The 20,118-nt window shown below is 33.9% G+C and overlaps 2 protein-coding genes across 2 annotated transcripts in view; one reads left to right on the top strand and one right to left on the bottom strand.

Moving 5' to 3' along the window:
* Positions 1–441, top strand: part of LOC142334636 (E3 ubiquitin-protein ligase AMFR-like) — a 172,188-nt gene extending 171,747 nt beyond the window's left edge. Inside the window, exon 13 of the mRNA XM_075382829.1 lies at positions 146–441. Coding sequence (XP_075238944.1) covers positions 146–194 — 49 coding nt within the window. The 3' untranslated portion in view covers positions 195–441. The remainder of the gene's footprint in view (positions 1–145) is intronic.
* Positions 442–5,664: 5,223 nt separating this feature from the next.
* LOC142334635 (patched domain-containing protein 3-like) overlaps positions 5,665–20,118 on the bottom strand; it is a 93,677-nt gene continuing 79,223 nt past the window's right edge. The window contains exons 13-17 of the mRNA XM_075382828.1: positions 13,783–13,908; positions 13,335–13,479; positions 11,293–11,414; positions 10,728–10,880; positions 5,665–5,915 (exon numbers count right to left, since the gene is read on the bottom strand). Of these exons, the coding sequence (XP_075238943.1) occupies positions 5,862–5,915; positions 10,728–10,880; positions 11,293–11,414; positions 13,335–13,479; positions 13,783–13,908 (600 nt within the window). The 3' untranslated portion in view covers positions 5,665–5,861. The remainder of the gene's footprint in view (positions 5,916–10,727; positions 10,881–11,292; positions 11,415–13,334; positions 13,480–13,782; positions 13,909–20,118) is intronic.

The raw sequence follows: 20,118 nt of genomic DNA, 5'->3' as shown, positions 1-20,118 counted from the left end.
ACACGCCGTCGTTATAATTACCGCGCGGCAAATGTGATCGTTCAATTGTTTTTTTTTAAATTTGTTTAATTGCTGTAACGTCTTTATTTAAGCTCATCGTTTAATTTCTAGAAGGTTGATTTACGTGTTCAATGAATGGTTTCAGGGCTTACTTAGAGAAGCAAAGAATTACAACAGAAATGGACACAGAATAATTCGACCAATTAGAACTGACCCCATCCGAGAGGCATCAAATGGAATCTTTAATTAACTATACACCAGAGGAGTGACAAGCTCCGACTAACACAGACTTAGATCACATGACGAATCTAACCGCCCTACTTCGGGACTACTAAATGAGCAGTTAATATATTACGCTTTTATGTAATGCTAAAAGTAATATTGATCGGCTTAGTGCCTGAATTTTGCAGATTGATACAAATTTATTTTTTTATGCGCCCATTTTCTCGCTAATGAGTGATATCCTATAGAAAAGATTCATATGAGGTCTGCTGTTGATTACTGATTGCCTCACGGAGCCATAAGCAGTAGTTAGTTCAATATTGGTGAACGGAGATTAATTTTTATAAAGACTGATAAGGAAACTTCTCTATTCTGCCGTAATCTCTATCATATCTGAGTAATCTCTAGCACATCATATCATATCAATTTTTTTCTATAAAATTTGCTAGTTCCAATTTTCAATTCTTTTCATTCCTGGGAATTATGTCGGTTGAAATCTTGGACTTTTGTAAAATCCAAAGATAAAATATCTGCTAATGCAGCCCCTCCCCCCCCCCCCCCCCCCCCACACACACACACACACACAAAATGCTCCATTTAAATAAATTTATATTTTTCGTTGGCTGTTCCAGTGGGCTAGAATACGACGTATTTACAATAGTCTCGTTTGGCAATGGTGTTTCGAACGAATGAAATATCTGTTTCACTGCTTCAACGGTTATAGCATGGATGATTTCAATATTTAATTGCTCTCAAACGAAGTTTGTAGCAATTATATTAGTCCTGTCGGTCTTTGCGATTTTTCGCTTCAACATTTTTTCGTCTGACGCATTTGACTTTTCGTCCTCAAAAACGGGATAAACAGGTAGCACCCAGCGGGCATTAAGTGCTCTTAGAGCCTTTCAGCTCACTAGTCTTCAAGAACGCAATTCACAGAATCTGTTCTGGAGACTTACTCTTTGGTGTGAAGGGCGGTTCTTAAAGATTGAACCCCCCAATGTTGCCACCCCATCAGCCCCCGGTGCAACGCCCGCTGCGCTCACTTACGCCCCTTCAATTAAGCTAAAGCTAGCCTCATTAAACCATGCTTAGCTTCTAACGAAGCCAGCCGGTCGTTTGAGAGCAATTCGCACGACGTTAGTCGGTTATGTTTGAAGCCCATATGTTAGTCCTGTGCTCGTTTTTGCTTGACCAATTCGTCTGACCCTTTTGACTTTCCGTCCTTACAAAAAATATCTAGGCTACAGTTTCCTGTGAATTAAACTGCCTGTCGTTTGAGAGCTATTTGACGAATTTCGACGGTTTGTGTTAGTTTTTGAAATTAGAAAGGAAATTGAAATCAGAACAAAGTTTAGAAAAGATTAGAACGATAAACGCACCCCTTGCATCAGGCATGCATGTATATGCGTGTCTGCATTTGAATTTTTACGCGTGTGGGTCTGCTTTTTAACTTGTATATCGGTTATTAAGTGCATGCAATTTACTAAGCAATCTCAATATAAAATTGGGTAAAAAACACGTTTAACATAGCGCACAAGTTGTTCAAATTAATTTAAGCTCCTTCTCATTGATTAAAATGATGGATCCTAATTTATTATCATAGTAAATTGGCCATACTGCTAATCGGAAGGGCTAAAAGTTGCTAGGTCCTAAGGAATATAATATTAAATAAAAAACATAGCGGGAGAAGTACTGAATTACAATTATAAAACTTAATTATTTTTTGACCAAGTAAATAAAATTTTTCAATTAACATTAAATTAAGCGACAACAAAGTCCATGACCCTTGTTGAGCAAAATGAAGCAACAATTAGAGAAGTTCTGTTTCCAAGATTTAGTGTTTAGAAATGAAAAATATTGACTCTGCACATGTTTCTAATGAGTAAACAATACAACCTTTGTGTGAGAAAGTGGCGAAAATGAAAAGGAATTTAAAGAACTTTGCAAACATCAGATTATCTTTCAGAGTTAAAGAGCCTCATAACTAGCGGACAAAATTCTTAGCTAGAGCATACTATGTCACTCAAAAAGTCCTAAAATATCTCATCGATTTCTCTTTAGCCACCAATCATTCTAGTCATTGAATAGACTTAATTATAAGAAAACATAAAAGAACAATAAAAATGGTTCAAAAACTCAGAAATGCACTAATCTTCATAGAAAACGAACAATTTATAAGTTATATAAAGCAGAAACTATTAATTGAAGTAGTTAATTTAGTTGAAGCTCGTTTCGCAACAGGTGAGATCTGTCAATAATGACAAAGAAAAAATAAAACTACTGAAAAATTTAAACTCGTAAAGCTCAAGAATGCCAAAAGTTTATTGAAAAACTTCCACATTAATGCAATTGTAAGCGTTAGCCTTGCTTTTAAACAAGCTTATCGGTTAAAATTATTCCTATTATCAATCTATGAGACCAGTCACTGATGAGATTAATTAGTAAGAAAGCAGAAAGCACAGCAAACACTAGCAAAACTCAAAATTTCAATAAAAACAAAAATAAATAGTGTCAAAGCCATGAAAACCAGTAACCAATAAATCGAACTATTTATTAGATTTGTTTGTATCTCAATAGCAACCGAAGAGACCTGTCATTTTTTATTATATCTGATGAAGCAATAGACAAATAATAAAAAAGGGGAAATCAAGTTATTCTCCCCGTCTTCTCACTCTTTTTTCACCTAACTTAACGGTTTGACAAAAAATCAAATCAATGCACAATTTTGGCAATGTGTAGATTGGTGAAGTAAATATACATAAATATACGTGTAGTAAATATTCGTAAATTGCGCTGGTTTCATGGTTGTGTTCATTGCTTTTTCAACAGAAAATAGTTCAAATATTGATATTATAACAGTGTAATGTGAAAATTGGGCTCTGGTACTTGTCTGATCATGAACGAGGAAATCAACTTAGGGTCTACCTAGCCTCAACTGGTGAAAACAGACCAGCACTGAATTCGATCCTACTGAGCTAATCAGTACACCACCTGGTCTTCAGTTCCGAACTTGAGCATCTCCTATAGCTCATTGTCATTTTTTTTGCTCTCTTGTTCCGCAAAGCCTCTTTTATCTTGACAATGGCCGTTGGGGGGGGGGGGGGGGCTTGGCGTTGTCGTCTTTGATTCTTCAGTTCTTTGAGTTTTGTTGGTTCAAAAAATGGGATCCTTGTTTCAATTTCTTTATTTAATTATTTCTTTTTACCCATGTGCACTTTGTTTAGCTTGTTTTGGTGATTATGATTCAAATTTGTCAAAGAAATCAAGTTTACAGCATTTAGGCTGGTAAAATATACTTGAGAACTATTACATCGATAACACATCTAGTCACGTATAGGTTGAGCATGTAGATTTTCTTATCAATTTTTATCAAGCTCATTGTCTTATCCACAATGTACATTAAGTTGCGCACTTTCAACCTTCTAACACGAGCGAATTTTTGTTGAAATATTGCTAACGCAACTTTAATACACTGAAGATATCTCAGTGTGTTTTCTTAAAATTAGAATCTGCTGAAGCTTCTCAAATAATTACCTAATTCGACTATGTTGTTTGAGACCGAATCAATGTTAGAAAGTTTAACATCTAGTACCATTAATTAACTGACTGTGTTTTCTGACGTAGAGCATAATTCGTTCCTTTGTTGATTTCAAGTCGCCTCATATAGATACATTGATCTCAAACTGTTTGATCTTAACAAATCTAAACCATTAGTTAAAACTATATAGCTTACAATGGCTGGGCCTGACACAAAATACTTTGCCTCAATTATTGCCTATCAGACAGTTTTACTAGCTCTTCTTCTAATCGGATGTCTGGTTTTTAACAACCTGTTAGCGAAATTGGGCTTCTTCGCTTTGTTTGTGTTTGTTCACACGATAATAACGTTTGCTGTCTTCGGACATGACAAGAAGAAAGCTGAGAAATCGGAATGGCGGACACCTGAGAAAGTTCTTCACGCCATCACAGCTCTGTTCGGATTATTGGGAGCATTAATTGGGATGGGATACTGGAATCACAAGAAACAAAAATCCACATTTCTATGTGTCTTTATGTTCATGGCGCTCACTTCTATTGTGCTTTACTTAGTTCTAGCTGTTATTATTTTCACTCTTTTTTAATGTAACTATAGTGTTTATCTTGTTCGATGTAAAGTTCGTTATAAATTACAAACTGAAGTATTTTTCGAAGCAGTTTCAAATTTTTCATCTTTTTTGTCAAGACTCGTCGCCCAATTAGGGACTCAGCCAATTGACGTGAGCTATAAGTAGATAATATTTTTAAAAACTCTTGCATGCACTCACCAGAATGGGAGAGGAGTTTGAAGTGATTTAATTTCTAAAGATTCTGAGATACCAGTTCACCCAGTATTCATGCCAATTCAACTAAGTTAAACACGGTAGGTTTTTAAACTCAGTTTCAATTCTTCAAAAGAGAACTTGGTCCCAATCTCACTTTTAAATGAAATTAGCTGCCAGTCCAACTTCTTAACTTTCGACTTCGTATTTATTCACCGATTTATTTTGCTAGGATAAGGAGCGAAGCAACGTTGAACAGCATTTGCTGCTTGAAGTGGATCAATGAAAAATCTTCACCTGAAACTTCAGAATCATTTCGGATTCTGGCTTTGTGGGAAGAAAATTGCTCATGCATATTGTAAATATATTTGAAAATTGATGCTCTAATTTACTCCACTGAAGCTGTTTGAGATAACAATGGCTACAAACATTTTGTATCAACTGCATTGATTGACTTATCTAACACACGTAGCGTCTACACCAGCTACGTCTATATTGATGTGAGAGAACATAAAATAGTATATTTGACCGGAAAAATCGTCTGTCTTAGAATAGGACATTATCTTCCAAATAGTTTATTTTACATATCCATGAAAGAACAGCATTTATACAAAAAAGCTCAAAAGACACTGAAAACAAACAGTGTGATTGGTAAAAGACCGATTTTGCATAACAACCATAAATTTCTTATTTTTGAGATATTTAGTTTAATTTCTATCAAACTTAGTTATCATTTTTAATAGACACCCAGGAGGGACCCAGGTAAACTTTATTGGGGTAATCTATCACTTAAGACTTTTAGATTGCCTGTAACCCTTTGAACGGCGCTTTTTATTTTTGGTTCATTATTTTAAATGGGTGATAATTATGTGCCTAATAAAATAATTTGTTTTTTCGCTTTAGATAATATTGCTTGCCGAAGACGTAGCCAAAATCAATAAAGGGTTTCTTTTTTAGAAGTAATTCAAGAATCATACCTTTCAAGGATCATTATAACTTAGATCATCCATCATCCTGTATAATTGTCTAATATTTTGTAAGATCGTCAACTGACGGTGAAATGTGTGACTGTCAAGTGGAAGCTAGAAAGTAGGGGGTTTTCACATGTCGCGACATTACGTAATCACAGACAAATTGCGTAATCTAGAATCTTTGAAAAATTTATTGGAAAACTATATTGAGTGGATTTGAGGGTTGACTATTGACAAATGAGGTAAAGAACATTTTCTCAAACTAATTTCGGTGTTCACTCATAGCGTCTAATGTTTAATTGAATGGTGTTCAAAAATAATCTCTGAGTGGCAAATATTTGGCCATATTTTGTTCATAATTAATCATTTTTCACTCTTTGACAAAGCCGTAGTTGTTCAAAGCGTCGGTTGGTTTCTCTTCATCCTGAAACACAACTTTGAGCTATAATCGATTGACTTCACAACATATTTGTCAACTGCTATCTGATGTCTACCGCATAACATCATTATAGTATCTTTCCTGCTTTTTAGTTGTTTCAATATGTTGTTTTCCGCTGTTGTTCCACTGTTACCAAGCTTAAAAATCGCTTAGGTAACGGTAGAAAAATCTAATTTGTCCACTCTTTCCATCACTCTTTTCACAGATTTTTAACGGTGGACGCTTCGACCCAGGACGGTATGGTTTACAAATCTGCAAATAAACAATGGTTGCTAGGTCATTATAACAGATTACATTTGAGTGCTTTGTGCTACTTGAACATTTAAATGAGGGCTTCATTTGTCGCGTCTTTCGATTAGAACCCAATTCAGTGTCAACCAGCAGGATAATTCAAAATTGGTACTTTAACATATACAGCGCAATGCCGCAAGGACAATTGAGAAAAGTTGGCAATTCAAAAAAATTCAGCTGAGTAAAAATGCTTAGTGCAAAGATAACGGCTTCTCATTCGTGCAATGTGCAAGCTTGAAATCAGACATCTATCAAAAAGAAAAGTTGACAAAAATATTTAACGGCTGATACTCAGAAGACATACCTCAATCCAATCCATACCTATGTGAAAAATAGAATTAAAAAGGAGAGCTGATAAGTTTTTCATCTATATTGTACCAAAAAACTTAAATGCGAAGTGATGAACATAAAACCTCTACTAGCCGTTATGAAAAGTTTAGCTTAAAAGAGAGTCCATGTTGACAGAACATAACCGACAAACGTCGGAAAAATTGCTCTCGAACGGCTCATTTTTGCCGCCCGCTTCAATCGAGAGGAGGGGGATAATTAAAACAGATATGGAGTTTCAAATGACGTCATAACAAGTTTTTATATACCACTATAGCCACTAATAAAATTTAAAGTGAAAAAAAAATTACACCAAGTTCAGCGCTTTTCATTTGAATTTTAGTAGTGAACTGCCGTTACTTGAGATCAGCTGCTGACTTTTGTGAAGGTGATAGAAACTTAGAAAGCTCAAAACGAAAAAGTCTAGGGCGCAAAAGTCACTCGAAGAGTCATAACCGTCAAGCAAATGTTTGGCAAAGGCCAAAAAGTTTTCAATGATTGCTTCCAACTTCGTTCGAGAGCAATTAAAAACATTAGAAAAAAAAGCACATCCGACCACGTTTACCCATGATCATGCTCTTTGCTGCTACGTTACTATATAAATTTTATTTTTAGATTTTTTTCTTGACCTGATATGCTTGGAAAAAAATGATCAAAAAATTTCGATTTCAAATAAAAGCATTATTGAGGACTGAAAAATGTAGTACTTCACAAGGCGCTATCATACTTTGCATTTTCTTAATTTCACCTACTTTTTGGTTTATTGTGAACTTTCAGCAAACAAACAGAACCCAGGAGCAAAATCATACTCAACTTTTTACAGTTACAATATCATTTATGTACACTACTGTTACTTTTTTGTTCCGACTCCTCTTAAGAGGGGAGGAACTATATACCCAAATGGAATTTTTTGTTCAGTCAATTGTGGCCGATCGATATATTCATCGTAGAGAGTTGAGACTGCTATCATTAGAAAGCTTGTCCAGCGTAGAAAATGGATAGTTAAAAAGATTGTTTTGATTTTCTTGTTTTACAGGGAGTTATCGAGGTTTAAACTTTTGAGAAAATAGAGTGAATTCCGTTGATTTTATTCACATTTTTCGTAACTTTTGACTAAAATTCCGCCGTTTTTGCTAAAATTTGTTAAAATTTTCAAAAAAAGCGTTGTTGATTTTATTTTTCAAGCCAAAAAAAATTTGTGCGCTTTTTTAATTAATTTTTCGTCAAAAATTCCGGCTAAAAATTTCACAAATTTCAGACGTTTTCATCAAAAACAGCGCGAAAAAAAATTCTTTAGTTTACTTTGATTAAATTTGCAGGAAGTGCACACCCAAACACCACTAACACAATGTTTGTAGACTCAAAATGGAGCTGTTTTTACTTCAAGTTCCGTTGCGAGTGCTCTGTAATTAAAATTTTGACGTTTTTTGCTAAATTTATTCGTTGAAAATCGAAAACGCGGATTTTATGTTTCATTTTTCAGCTAACAAAATATCTATATCTATGACAATCGAAAAATTGGGTGTTCTTAATGGAAAAACAACATTAGCAGGACTAGTTTTGGACCGATCTTGGACTGTTGGACTCCAAAAAATAAATCGGATTGTAATCAATCGGTATTTTTAAAAAAAAATTCGCTTTTTTTAATTATTAATTTAAAAACAGAACATTTCAATTCAAAGCTCACTAGTGATAGATCCAATTTCTCTCCGAATTAACTCTAAATGATTTTATCTAGTTCAAAAACTTCAAAGCTTATGGTCGTTTTGACTTTTTTGATTTTTGATTTTTGAATAAATAATGGCTTAATGAACTTTGCCTCCATTTTTCTCTTAATTTGGTCAATTTGTCGCTTAGTGTCAGCGAATTGAGAATGCTTCTTCTTTCTACAGAATTCAAAATCAGTTTTTTTTGTGGTTTTACAGCTTAGGTTATGGTTTTCTGGCTTTGATACCACTAGATTTCACGTTTTTTTATTTTCATGTATTTGCACATTTTTCACGTTTTCTAGTTTTGTCACATTGTCACTTTATTTACAATTCATATATCAGATTATTGGCGTGCAAAATAAGGCAAAATCGATAACATTAAAAATTTTAAGGATATAGACTTTGGCTTTAACGGCTTCGACAATACTTTCTCAAAAAATTTAATTGAGTTTTTAATTTTGTCTTTAACTGTCGTTTTTACTTTGTCTTTTAAGTCGTATGAAATTTCCTGTACAATGACCCGGTTTCATTGGCTTTTGAAGAAAAAATAGATGGACCGATGTTCTGATTTTAGTAGATAGCTGATGGCTTTCATGACTTTGAAAGAAAATGTTTTCCAAAATTAAAAAAAACACCTTTTAACTTCGCAGTTTTGTTCCTTTTATTGTCTGTTCATTAATTACAGGCCAATTATGACAACATTGTTGTCAAAGGAAGGAGTCAGAGGGATTGGTGTCACAAAATGTAATGTTTTTAAAGAATTCGTTATGACTTCGTTACTGGCTTCGACAGGGGTTTTTCACAAAAAAAGTAAATTATTTTTGATTTTTGTCATGTTTTACGTTCTTTTTGCAGACGTAAGATATATTTCGGATGATTGCAGAGCTTTCTTGAAGGGTTTTCTTTTGAAGAATAAGTGAACCTGCTTAATTTTTCCATTTTGTAAATAATGGCTTTCATGTCTTTGGAAATAGTCTTTTTTTCGAAAAAAAACATATAATACTTAGTTTTGCGTTTTTTTTCTTTTTTGTCTACTTGTTAACTAGCTTCTTCATTGAGAGGTCACATTACTCATTATTGAGTGTATGAAGAAGGTGCAATTGAACATATTCTGAGGGCCAAAGTATGGCTTTACGGCTTTGAAAGCGTTTTCTGTCAAAATTTAACTGATTTTTGTTTGGTGTCTATTTGTTGTTCTTTTTGTAGCCGCATAAAAATTGAATATCGGCAGTTCTTAATTCCTATTTTTAGAGACACTGATAATCGTAAACCTATGGGATATTATAGTTGATTTCGAATGGTTTTTATTACATTCAAAATTTAAAAAAAAAATAAGCGATTTTTTCAAATTTACTGTTTTTGTTCCTTATTGTCTAATTGTTACCAAACCTTACTATCGACTGGTCCCATATGTTTTCTGGTGAATTACAAGTTTTTTTTGTTTAGTTTCAGTTTGAGCTGACGCTATTTTCACTTGGTTAATAAGTTTTGATTTTTAAAACGGACATAATTTTTTTTTGTAATTAATGTTTGTTGTTGTTGTTTGATTTTGCTGTTCGTCTTGACTCGCTTTCTTAATATTGGCATATCTCATTAATCTAATGCATCATTTTTTACTCCATTTATTATTTGCTTTGGAGGCTATCTTTTCGTTCATACACCAATTTTTTTTCAAAAAAAAGGTTGATTTTTTGGGGTTTCTCACTGTTCCTCATTTAGTAGACAATTATGCCAAAATTGTAGATGAGCCGGTTCGGAACCTTATGTGCGATTCCACATTACCGAGCCTCCTTGTTCTTTGAATGCTCTTTTTGGGGTTGAATTTAGATTGGACATTTTGGTTTTGATATTTATAGGCTTAATTCTATATGGTTGCTTGATTTGAAAGCCGTACACTGATTTTTTGACATTGAATTACATTTTAGTCTGGAGGAAGCTGTAAATGTTGAAAAAAACTATGCGAGAAAGTCAGCAAACTTTTTAATTTGATAGAACTAAATGATTGATAAACTTTTTTAATTTGCAGTAGAAGAATGTGGGGAATTTGAGAAAAATGTGGGGAAATTGTTTAAAAATAAGAAATGTGGGGAAATTGTTTAAATTTAATACTTTTTGTCTGAAGATATTGTAAAATCAAATTGTATATTCATGTGTCGATGAAAATTAAGGTCTTATTTTAATATTTAATAATATGAAAAACATTGAGTTGAAAGCAATTAATTGATACTTCAAATTTTTTCACAAAAATGGAAAATTTACCCGTACAACCCTAAATACCATCATTTTGGATGTTAATTGTACCCAATAAAATAAGGAACATTCAAATCGTGGTGAAATGACCGAGGGCTGAAGTAATCGGAGCGAAATGATAGGGGGAAACTATTACGCGGGTGGAAAAACCGGGACACCCAAAAAAGATGTTAAATTCTTTTGGCTTTCAAGCTCTTCTGAATATAGACGAAATTATTACCTTTTTCTTCGGCTCATGGTTGGTAGAGTTGAATTCGCTATCGTGGGAATTGGCAACAACTGACTGGTAAGGTGAAGGTCCAATCCAGCTCAGCATAACTGGCAGAAAGATGAGGCCATGGAACAATCCGAAAATTGATACCAACAGGAAGATCTGAAATCAAAAGCCATCGACGTGTTTTATTTGAGCGTAAACGGTCATTGGTCATATTTGCAGCTATTTTGTAATGGGTCAACTTTGTGAGCTGGGCCGAAAAGGCAGAAAATATTAGCCGACGGCAAAGTAAATTCAATCAGTGTGGTTCTTAAAATTAATTTTTTTTTCAATTCAGCGCCTGAAATTGGATGAAAGCGATCAGAATTCAGATTGGAGATAATCATAGTTTAACAATTTTGTGCAATTTTTTGCTATTGATACTTGGAAAATATTTGATACTAGATTCAGGGAGGAATAAACATAGATTGAGTGACTAAACGTTGCTAAAAATGTGTTCATGTACTTGAAAATTTAAGTTATTTGGATCATTCAAGAGCTGTTTAATGACAGATTTAGGGTTAAATATAACCTGGAAGAATTTCTTGAATACGAATGAGACGGACAATGCGAGGGGGAGGAAGGCGAGGAAGGTCGAGAAGCCTCCGTTGAAGACTGCTGTCCCGATCTCACGCAGTGTCACTCGCATTCGATCTGCAATCACAATAATTAGGCGGACTCAATCAGTTATTACCGGGCGAAGATTTTAGTTTTTACTTGTTAAAAATTGGAGCGTTGAAATTATGAAAAAATTATTGAGAGAGAATATTGTCATCATTTTTGTCAAAACTAATTCGACAGCGAGAATTTCGCATTCGTTTGATGTCGAAGATAACTGAGAAACCAATTTCACAATCGCAACATTTTGTTCCAATCTGTTTTCGATCCACTTGTTTTGCATACTAACGTTCCTTAATGTTTTCTATCCGTTTTTTCACGGTTCAAATCTCTAAAGAGTCGAGGACGCTCAAAAGACTAACGTTGCTTATTTCTATTCTGATATAGTGATTTATCTCTGAGGACTTCCCAGGTTTAGGTGCGCGACCCTAGACTGCTGATCAGAGTATTTGGGTCGCACACTGGAGGCGTGGTGCGACTCAAAATACATGGTCTGGGTAACGCTTGTGTCGCACGATGGTCTGGACAATGGTCGCACTACTACGGTCTGATCAGAGGGCAAAGTCTGGGAAATGGTCTGGACAATGGTCGCGCTATGGTCTGATCAGAGGGCAAAGTCGCACAATAATCTGATCATAGGTCGCACGAAAGTCTGGACATTGATAGCACTACGGACTGATCAGAGAGCAAAGTCGCCCTGTTGTCTGATCATAGGTCGCACGAAAGTCTGGACAATGGTCGCACTACGGTCTGATCAGAGACCAAAATCTGGACATAAGTTGCCCCAAAATCTGACCAGGAGCATTAACTGACAATATATGTTTGACGGCAGTTTTTTATCACTCTTTTTGTTTACTCAAAGGAAAATTTGCAGGCACTTCAAAATGACTTTCTGTTTATATTTTTGTCAATTAGTTTCTTCTTAACCTTAACAAGATATACTAATTATTAAATTTTAAGTTGAGTAGTATAAAGGTTTGAATTGAATAATTTAAGCAAATCAAATAATAACAGATTATAACATGTATTCAGAAATGGTATGATCAGAGAGAGCGTTGGTCGCACTAAAGTCGCACAAAATTTTGGGTAGCACCAGAGTCGTACAAAATATTTGGGTCGCACGATAGTCTGGTCAGAGGGATTTGGGTCGCACGATAGTCTGGTCAGAGGGATTTCGGTCGCACGATGGTCTGATCAGAGATCTTTTGGTTCGCACTATGGTCGCACAATTTCTTGGGTCGCACTACGGTCTGATCAGAGGGCTTTGGGTCATACGATGATCTGATAAGAAGGCAAAGTCTGGGAAATGGTCTGATCAGAGCGGTCTAGGGTCGCGCACCTAAACTTGGGTTAGGTAATGCAAAAGGTCAATGGCCCACATAAGATCAATTAAGGCCAGGCAGGTACACAGCGACCAATAGAAACTTTACTGCACATACCCCGTACCACGGACACACGTTTTCAAGTCTCTAGCGCTTCTCCAAACAATATTTCAATTTTAAAGCAGTTTGCGCGAAAAAAATATTACGTGTTTTGCGTAGATTTTCACAAATCTTTCTAGGATCAATATGCTAATTAAAAGCAGCATGCTTATTCTGAAAACTGTATGCGCTGTGACACTGCCTCCCGTTAAAGTACTGAATGAGCGGAAAATGCTTTTTTCAACTAATAGCGATAACTTGGATATATTTCCGAGAGATGATGATCCCAAACTGTTTTCTTTTCCCTTTTCCCTGTGAAAAGACATTTAATTTCATAACCATGTGTGAACAAACCGATGTGTTTTATTTTACACCGATAACTTCATTGACTGATAAGATGCAAGACTAGCCAATACAGTTAATAAATATCATTATCAATGGGTGCACCTATATATTATACATAAGCATATATTCCCGTAGGATAAAAAGAAACAGTTCCGATGACTCGGAATCAGATGCATGTTAGAGAACATACGTTGTCTGGATCCGGTGGAGACCATGAAAGTATGTCCAATATGAGCAGCATAGTCCACTGCTAGTCCAACAGCCAGGATAACCATTATAGTTGTGACCACATTGATAGTATTTCCCCAAAGATGCAGAAACCCAATTACATCCACCTGCAACCACAAGTTGTTCAACCCACCTGCATCGTGGTTTGTTAGAAATTGGAAAGTACAAGAAGAAAATTGTTCAAAAATTTTTGTAACATAGCAGAATGAAGGTCTACATGCTCCTCAAATACACCTTGGCTGGAGATATGAATATTAAAAAGACCCGATTTTGATCGATACCTTACCCACTAGGCCTTTGTAAAGATGTGATAGTAATCCAATAGTGGTCTATTTGTTTAGTAGCAACTTAATTGGTCAACTTATAGTCTTTTATAGCCAAGTTGGTTTAATTTAAAGTTTAATGATTACCAGCGTGAATACGACGCAAGAGAGAACTAAGGCCACAGTGACTATGTTGGCAATGAGCAGCATACACACAAGGAACACTACTATAAAGGCCAAGCCCACATTTCTGAACAGCTCAGCTCTGATCACCTGAACAAGTACAATTGAGACTGAAAAATTAAAAACATACTTAGAATAAACTTGTAGTGACCTGCTATGCTTAGCGGATTTTGTGCGAGTCAATTACGAGTTAAAGATACACTTTTGCAAAAAATGTACATTTTTTACGGCCAGCAGTGACAGAAGCATCAATTATCCTAAAATTTGTTTCTCAAGTTTCTTTGTTGATTATTTGAGAAATAAAAATTTCGCAAGAGCAATATTATCGACAAAAGATAGTTTGCAATTGATTTTCTATAATTAGTTACAAAATAGGCTTTCTTTGATTTATGTCTGATTTTGATTGACACGCTGTAAAGAACAAATCTGGACAACATTGACAAATTAAAGTAGTTACTAAAAAATATGCACAGATTCAGTTTAAAGACAGAAAAAAGTTTTTGTTTTTTTTTGAATCTCAAACATGTAAAATAGAATAATCATGAGATTAAAATTACACGTTTTCTTATTGCTAATCAAAAATACCGCATCTTTTCTTTGATAAACAATTTAAGAGTAGGCTGCGTAATGTGCCTTCGCACACGAAGTTAAGTTCCGACCCCGCTCATCTACATTTTTCACTTAATTGTCTACCAAATGAGGAAGAGATTAAAACAATTAACACTTTGTTCAACAAAGTACTAAATGAACAATCTACCTTAGAGGGCCGATGAGACCTGCCATTAACCTGATTACCAGAAAAGACTGCGATAAAATCAAATAATTATAAATATTAATTACGACCAAAATTCGTTGTCCCTTTTTGTTATAACCCTTAATAACCAAATCAAAATGTTATCAGATAAAACTTATACTAAAGAAGATTAACTTGTGATTTATTAAAGAATTATGGGACTTTTCGTCAATGCGACTTAACAAGCTTAATATATCGTTGATTTTTGTGAAAAAAATTGATGTCAAACTGTTAAGAAACATTATGCATCAACTGAAATAAAAAAAATCATTTGTTACTCCATAGAAAGTGAGTGGGAACTTTCATTATCCAGGATATGTCACACGACTGCAAGAAAAACGACAAAACAGGCAAGGACAAAACTCGTAATTTGCACAAAAACGGTGTTCCAGCCTGTAAATTGTTAAGCTATTCACTTAGGACATTAACAATTTTTCATTGCGGTTTTTTTGTTCGAATGACCAAAGGGTCGCCCAATATTGTGAAACAATGAAAAGAAAACATAAACCTACAAAAATGGCAAAAATGCAAAAATATCCAATATTTTAGGAAAACTCGTTGTACCAAGAAAAAAAGACCGCTTGAGGAAAACAAAACCGTTGTAAAGAGCAAATTATTGTTGAACAGATAAGGTATCTGCCTTGTCTTTAGAGATACTATGCTACAACTTAACAAAAATAAGATTGGCAAAGCACAGAAATCAGTTGTCTTTTTTAAAAAACAAACCTTTCAAAATTCATGGCCAACATAAGCTTTCGACTAAAAGAGCAAACAATTTAGTTTGAAACTTCTTCGAAAGCTATTTGCGACTGTTGTTGGTGACATTAAATCACAAAACCATAAGATTACAATAAATACAAGCAGAACTAAAAAATTTCCGGAACTACTCTACGACACAGTGTCGAAGTCATTAAATTTATAAAATACAAACCGCGTGAAATTTAATTCTCAATTTGCGTCTCCTTTGAAGTCTTTCTTTTAAATCTAAAAATGACAGCAAAAAGAACAATAAAAATGAAAACGTATATTAAAGTCACAAAATTATTTTTTATCTCATTAAAAAAACGAGATCTCTCAACATTGAAGCTAAATTGCAAAATGATACAAAGTTGTAAAATACGAAAAACAGACAAAAATCAGAACGAAAAGGGGATATAGTTGAAGAATACTTTTATATTTTTGAAAAAAAGTATCTTGAAAATCTAGAGATTAAAATTACACGTTTTCTTATTGCTAATCAAAAATACCGCATCTTTTCTTTGATAAACAATTTAAGAGTAGGCTGCGTAATGTGCCTTCGCACACGAAGTTAAGTTCCGACCCCGCTCATCTACATTTTTCACTTAATTGTCTACCAAATGAGGAAGAGATTAAAACAATTAACACTTTGTTCAACAAAGTACTAAATGAACAATCTACCTTAGAGGGCCGATGAGACCTGTCATTAACCTGATTACCAGAAAAGACTGCGATAAAATCAAATAATTATAAATATTAATTACGACCAAAATTCGTTGTCCCTTTTTGTTATAACCCTTAATAACCAAATCAAAATGTTATCAGATAAAACTTATACTAAAGAAGATTAACTTGTGATTTATTAAAGAATTATGGGACTTTTCGTCAATGCGACTTAACAAGCTTAATATATCGTTGATTTTTGTGAAAAAAATTGATGTCAAACTGACAAGAAACATTATATATCAACTGAAATTAAAAAAATCATTTGTTACTCCATAGAAAGTGAGTGGGAATTTTCATTATCCAGGATATGTCACACGATTGCAAGAAAAACGACAAAACAGGCGAGGACAAAACTCGTAATCTGCACAAAAACGGTGTTCCAGCCTGTAAATTGTTAAGCTGTTCACTTAGGACATTAAAAATTTTTCGTAGCGGTTTTTTTGTTCGAATGACCAAAGGGCCGCCCAATATTGTGAAACAATGAAAAGAAAACATAAACCTACAAAAAATGGCAAAAATGCAAAAATCCCCAATATTTTAGGAAAACTCGTTGTACCAAGAAAAAAAAAGACCGCTTGAGGAAAACAAAACCGTTGTAAAGAGCAAATTATTGTTGAACAGATAAGGTATCTGCCTTGTCTTTAGAGATACTATGCTACAACTTAACAAAAATAAGATTGGCAAAGCACAGAAATCAGTTGTCTTTTTTAAAAAACAAACCTTTCAAAATTCATGGCCAACATAAGCTTTCGACTAAAAGAGTAAGCAATTTAGTTTGAAACTTCTTCGAAAGCTATTTGCGACTGTTGTTGGTGACATTAAATCACAAAACCATAAACTTACACTAAATACAAGCAGAACTAAAAAATTTCCGGATCTACTCTACGATACAGTGTTGAAGTCATTAAATTTATAAAATACAAACCGCGTGAATTTTAATTCTCAATTTGCGTCTCTTTTGAAGTCTTTATTATAAATCAACCTCGAAATGACAGCAAAAAGAGCAATAAAAATGAAAACGTATATTAAAGTCACAAAATTATTGTTTAGCTCATTAAAAAAACGAGATCTCTCAACATTGAAGCTAAATTGCAAAATGATACAAAGTTGTAAAATACGAAAAACAGACAAAAATCAGAACGAAAAGGGGATATAGTTGAAGAATACTTTTATATTTTTGAAAAAAAATTATCTTGAAAATCTAGAGATTAAAATTACACGTTTTCTTATTGCTAATCAAAAATACCGCATCTTTTCTTTGATAAACAATTTAAGAGTAGGCTGCGTAATGTGCCTTCGCACACGAAGTTAAGTTTCGACCCCGCTCATCTACATTTTTCACTTAATTGTCTACCAAATGAGGAAGAGATGAAAACAATTAACACTTTGTTCAACAAAATACTAAATGAACAATCTACCTTAGAGGGCCGATGAGACCTGTCATTAACCTGATTACCAGAAAAGACGGCGATAAAATCAAATAATTATAAATATTAATTACGACCAAAATTCGTTGTCCCTTTTTGTTATAACCCTTAATAACCAAATCAAAATGTTATCAGATAAAACTTATACTAAAGAAGGTTAACTTGTGATTTATTAAAGAATTATGGGACTTTTCGTCAATGCGACTTAACAAGCTTAATATATCGTTGATTTTTGTGAAAAAAATTGATGTCAAACTGACAAGAAACATTATATATCAACTGAAATTTAAAAAATCATTTGTTACTCCATAGAAAGTGAGTGGGAATTTTCATTATCCAGGATATGTCACACGATTGCAAGAAAAACGACAAAACAGGCAAGGACAAAACTCGTAATCTGCACAAAAACAGTGTTCCAGCCTGTAAATTGTTAAGCTGTTCACTTAGGACATTAAAAATTTTTCGTAGCAGTTTTTTTGTTCGAATGACCAAAGGGCCGCCCAATACTGTGAAACAATGAAAAGAAAACATAAACCTACAAAAAATGGCAAAAATGCAAAAATCCCCAATATTTTAGGAAAACTCGTTGTACCAAGAAAAAAAAGACCGCTTTAGGAAAACAAAACCGTTGTAAAGAGCAAATTATTGTTGAACAGATAAGGTATCTGCCTTGTCTTTAGAGATACTATGCTACAACTTAACAGAAATAAGATTGGCAAAGCACAGAAATTAGTTGTCTTTTTTAAAAAACAAACCTTTCAAAATTCATGGCCAACATAAGCTTTCGACTAAAAGAGTAAGCAATTTAGTTTGAAACTTCTTCGAAAGCTATTTGCGACTGTTGTTGGTGACATTAAATCTCCAATTTCGGCAAACTTAAGTAAAATGAACAAAAAAACAAATTTTGTGCAATCTTTGTTAAAAAATGTCTGGGTTTTGAAAATTTTATCAATGTTTTTAGCCAAAAAAAATCACCAATCAAAGAATTCAGCAACACTCTCCTATCTGTAACAGTAACAATAAAACTCTAACGTTAAAATTTTAATTTATTTTAAATTATATCAGTAAAATTGAGCCAAATATTAGCAAAAAATACGAAAAATGTGAATAAAATCTGTCGAACGTTCACAAAAATTATAACCTCGATAACTCCCTGTCAAAAACAAAATTCGGAGAAAATCTTTCTAATTCCATATTCTAGGATGTACGTGCTTTTTAATGATACCACTCACAAATCTCTACGATGAATATATCGATCGGCCAAATTTGTCTGAACAAGAAAAACATTTGAGTGTATAGTTACTCCCTCCCCACTAAAGTGGGAGTCGGAACAATAACATAGGTTTCCGGATTTTGTGAATTGTTTCAACAAAAAATTAAATCGTTCTGTTAACCTTTTATAAGCTGTGAGAACATAATTCGAAGAACCCTAGTAAAATTTATGCTTCACGGTTTCATTGCTAAATTCTTTCCTTTTTGGCTGAAGCAGATTGCAATAAACGAACCCGCCCCAGGTTGAGGGAAATTCTATTGATGTAAATCTGTTGAAGTTTCAACACCAGAGATTAATCAGATTGTGCGTTTCTTGCATTTTCTTTTTGATGAAGATACAGTGACTTTCATTTTCAAATGGCATGGTGCGTACTGAGAAAAGTTATCCTTGATGAAAGGTTAACTTATTAACGTCAGACAAAATGCTCTCGAAAAAAGATGAATTGCTCTCAAAAATTAAACGAAATGCTCTCGAACATTAGGCAGGGATTTAGTCTATTGTGTACTGCTTCAACCAAGAGACACTAAAACAGAAAGGTCACTAAGGTGCTTCAAATTATGTTTTTACAGCATATATTAGGGTACTAGAACGATTTAAATCAAAACAAAAAACCCAGTTTGGGGGGCACTTTTTCATAGTCTGATGTTGGTCGTGTTTGTGGGTATACTCATCATTGGGTATTCTCCTTGCTTGCTTAATGTTGGTTAATTTTTTAATACCAAGGACTAAAGCCGATTGCTTGTTTGCAAACATTTTTTGTTTGTCAGTGAAAAAAACACGGTAAAACGGAATAATTCTCATTACATGGGTTATCTGAAAATAAAAATTCAGTTAAATTTTTTTCCGGTTTCTATTTTAAAACGCGGCCCCTTCCTTTATCATTGAACTTCTATATTTTTGATGGACAGAACATTTAAAAACATGAGCCTTGATATTATTACTTCACGACAGTGGTTTTCATCATGCTGTTGTAAACCTTCTACCTGTTTCTAAAAAACTACAATTGCATTCAGGATGAGAAAAAAGTTAAAATTAGGCAGTGAAGGCCTTTAAAAAACTAAGAAGAATGACGTTCTTTATTTCAAATTTGGGATTTCTCAAAAGAAAACTCTCTCGTCGGAGCGAACATGCAGATATCTTCATTGTAAACTTTTATATTATAAACTCAGTCGTCTCCCAAAATCATAAACTCTTTCACGTTAACCAAATCGATTTAATCATTTTCCGTATATTTTTTTAAATTCTTTTAGTTTAAAAATTAAATCTTGATCTTGGTAGATTTTTATTCATTCGAAATTTTTTTATTAGAAGGTGAGCATTAAGTAATTCCTAAATTTTGTTTA

Source organism: Convolutriloba macropyga, chromosome 2 (assembly GCF_964194025.1).
Source record: "Convolutriloba macropyga chromosome 2, txConMacr16.3, whole genome shotgun sequence".
Classification (NCBI taxonomy): Eukaryota; Metazoa; Xenacoelomorpha; order Acoela; family Convolutidae; genus Convolutriloba; species Convolutriloba macropyga.
The sequence above is the reverse complement of the archived record's forward strand: the minus strand, read 5'-3'. Positions and strand labels throughout refer to the sequence as shown.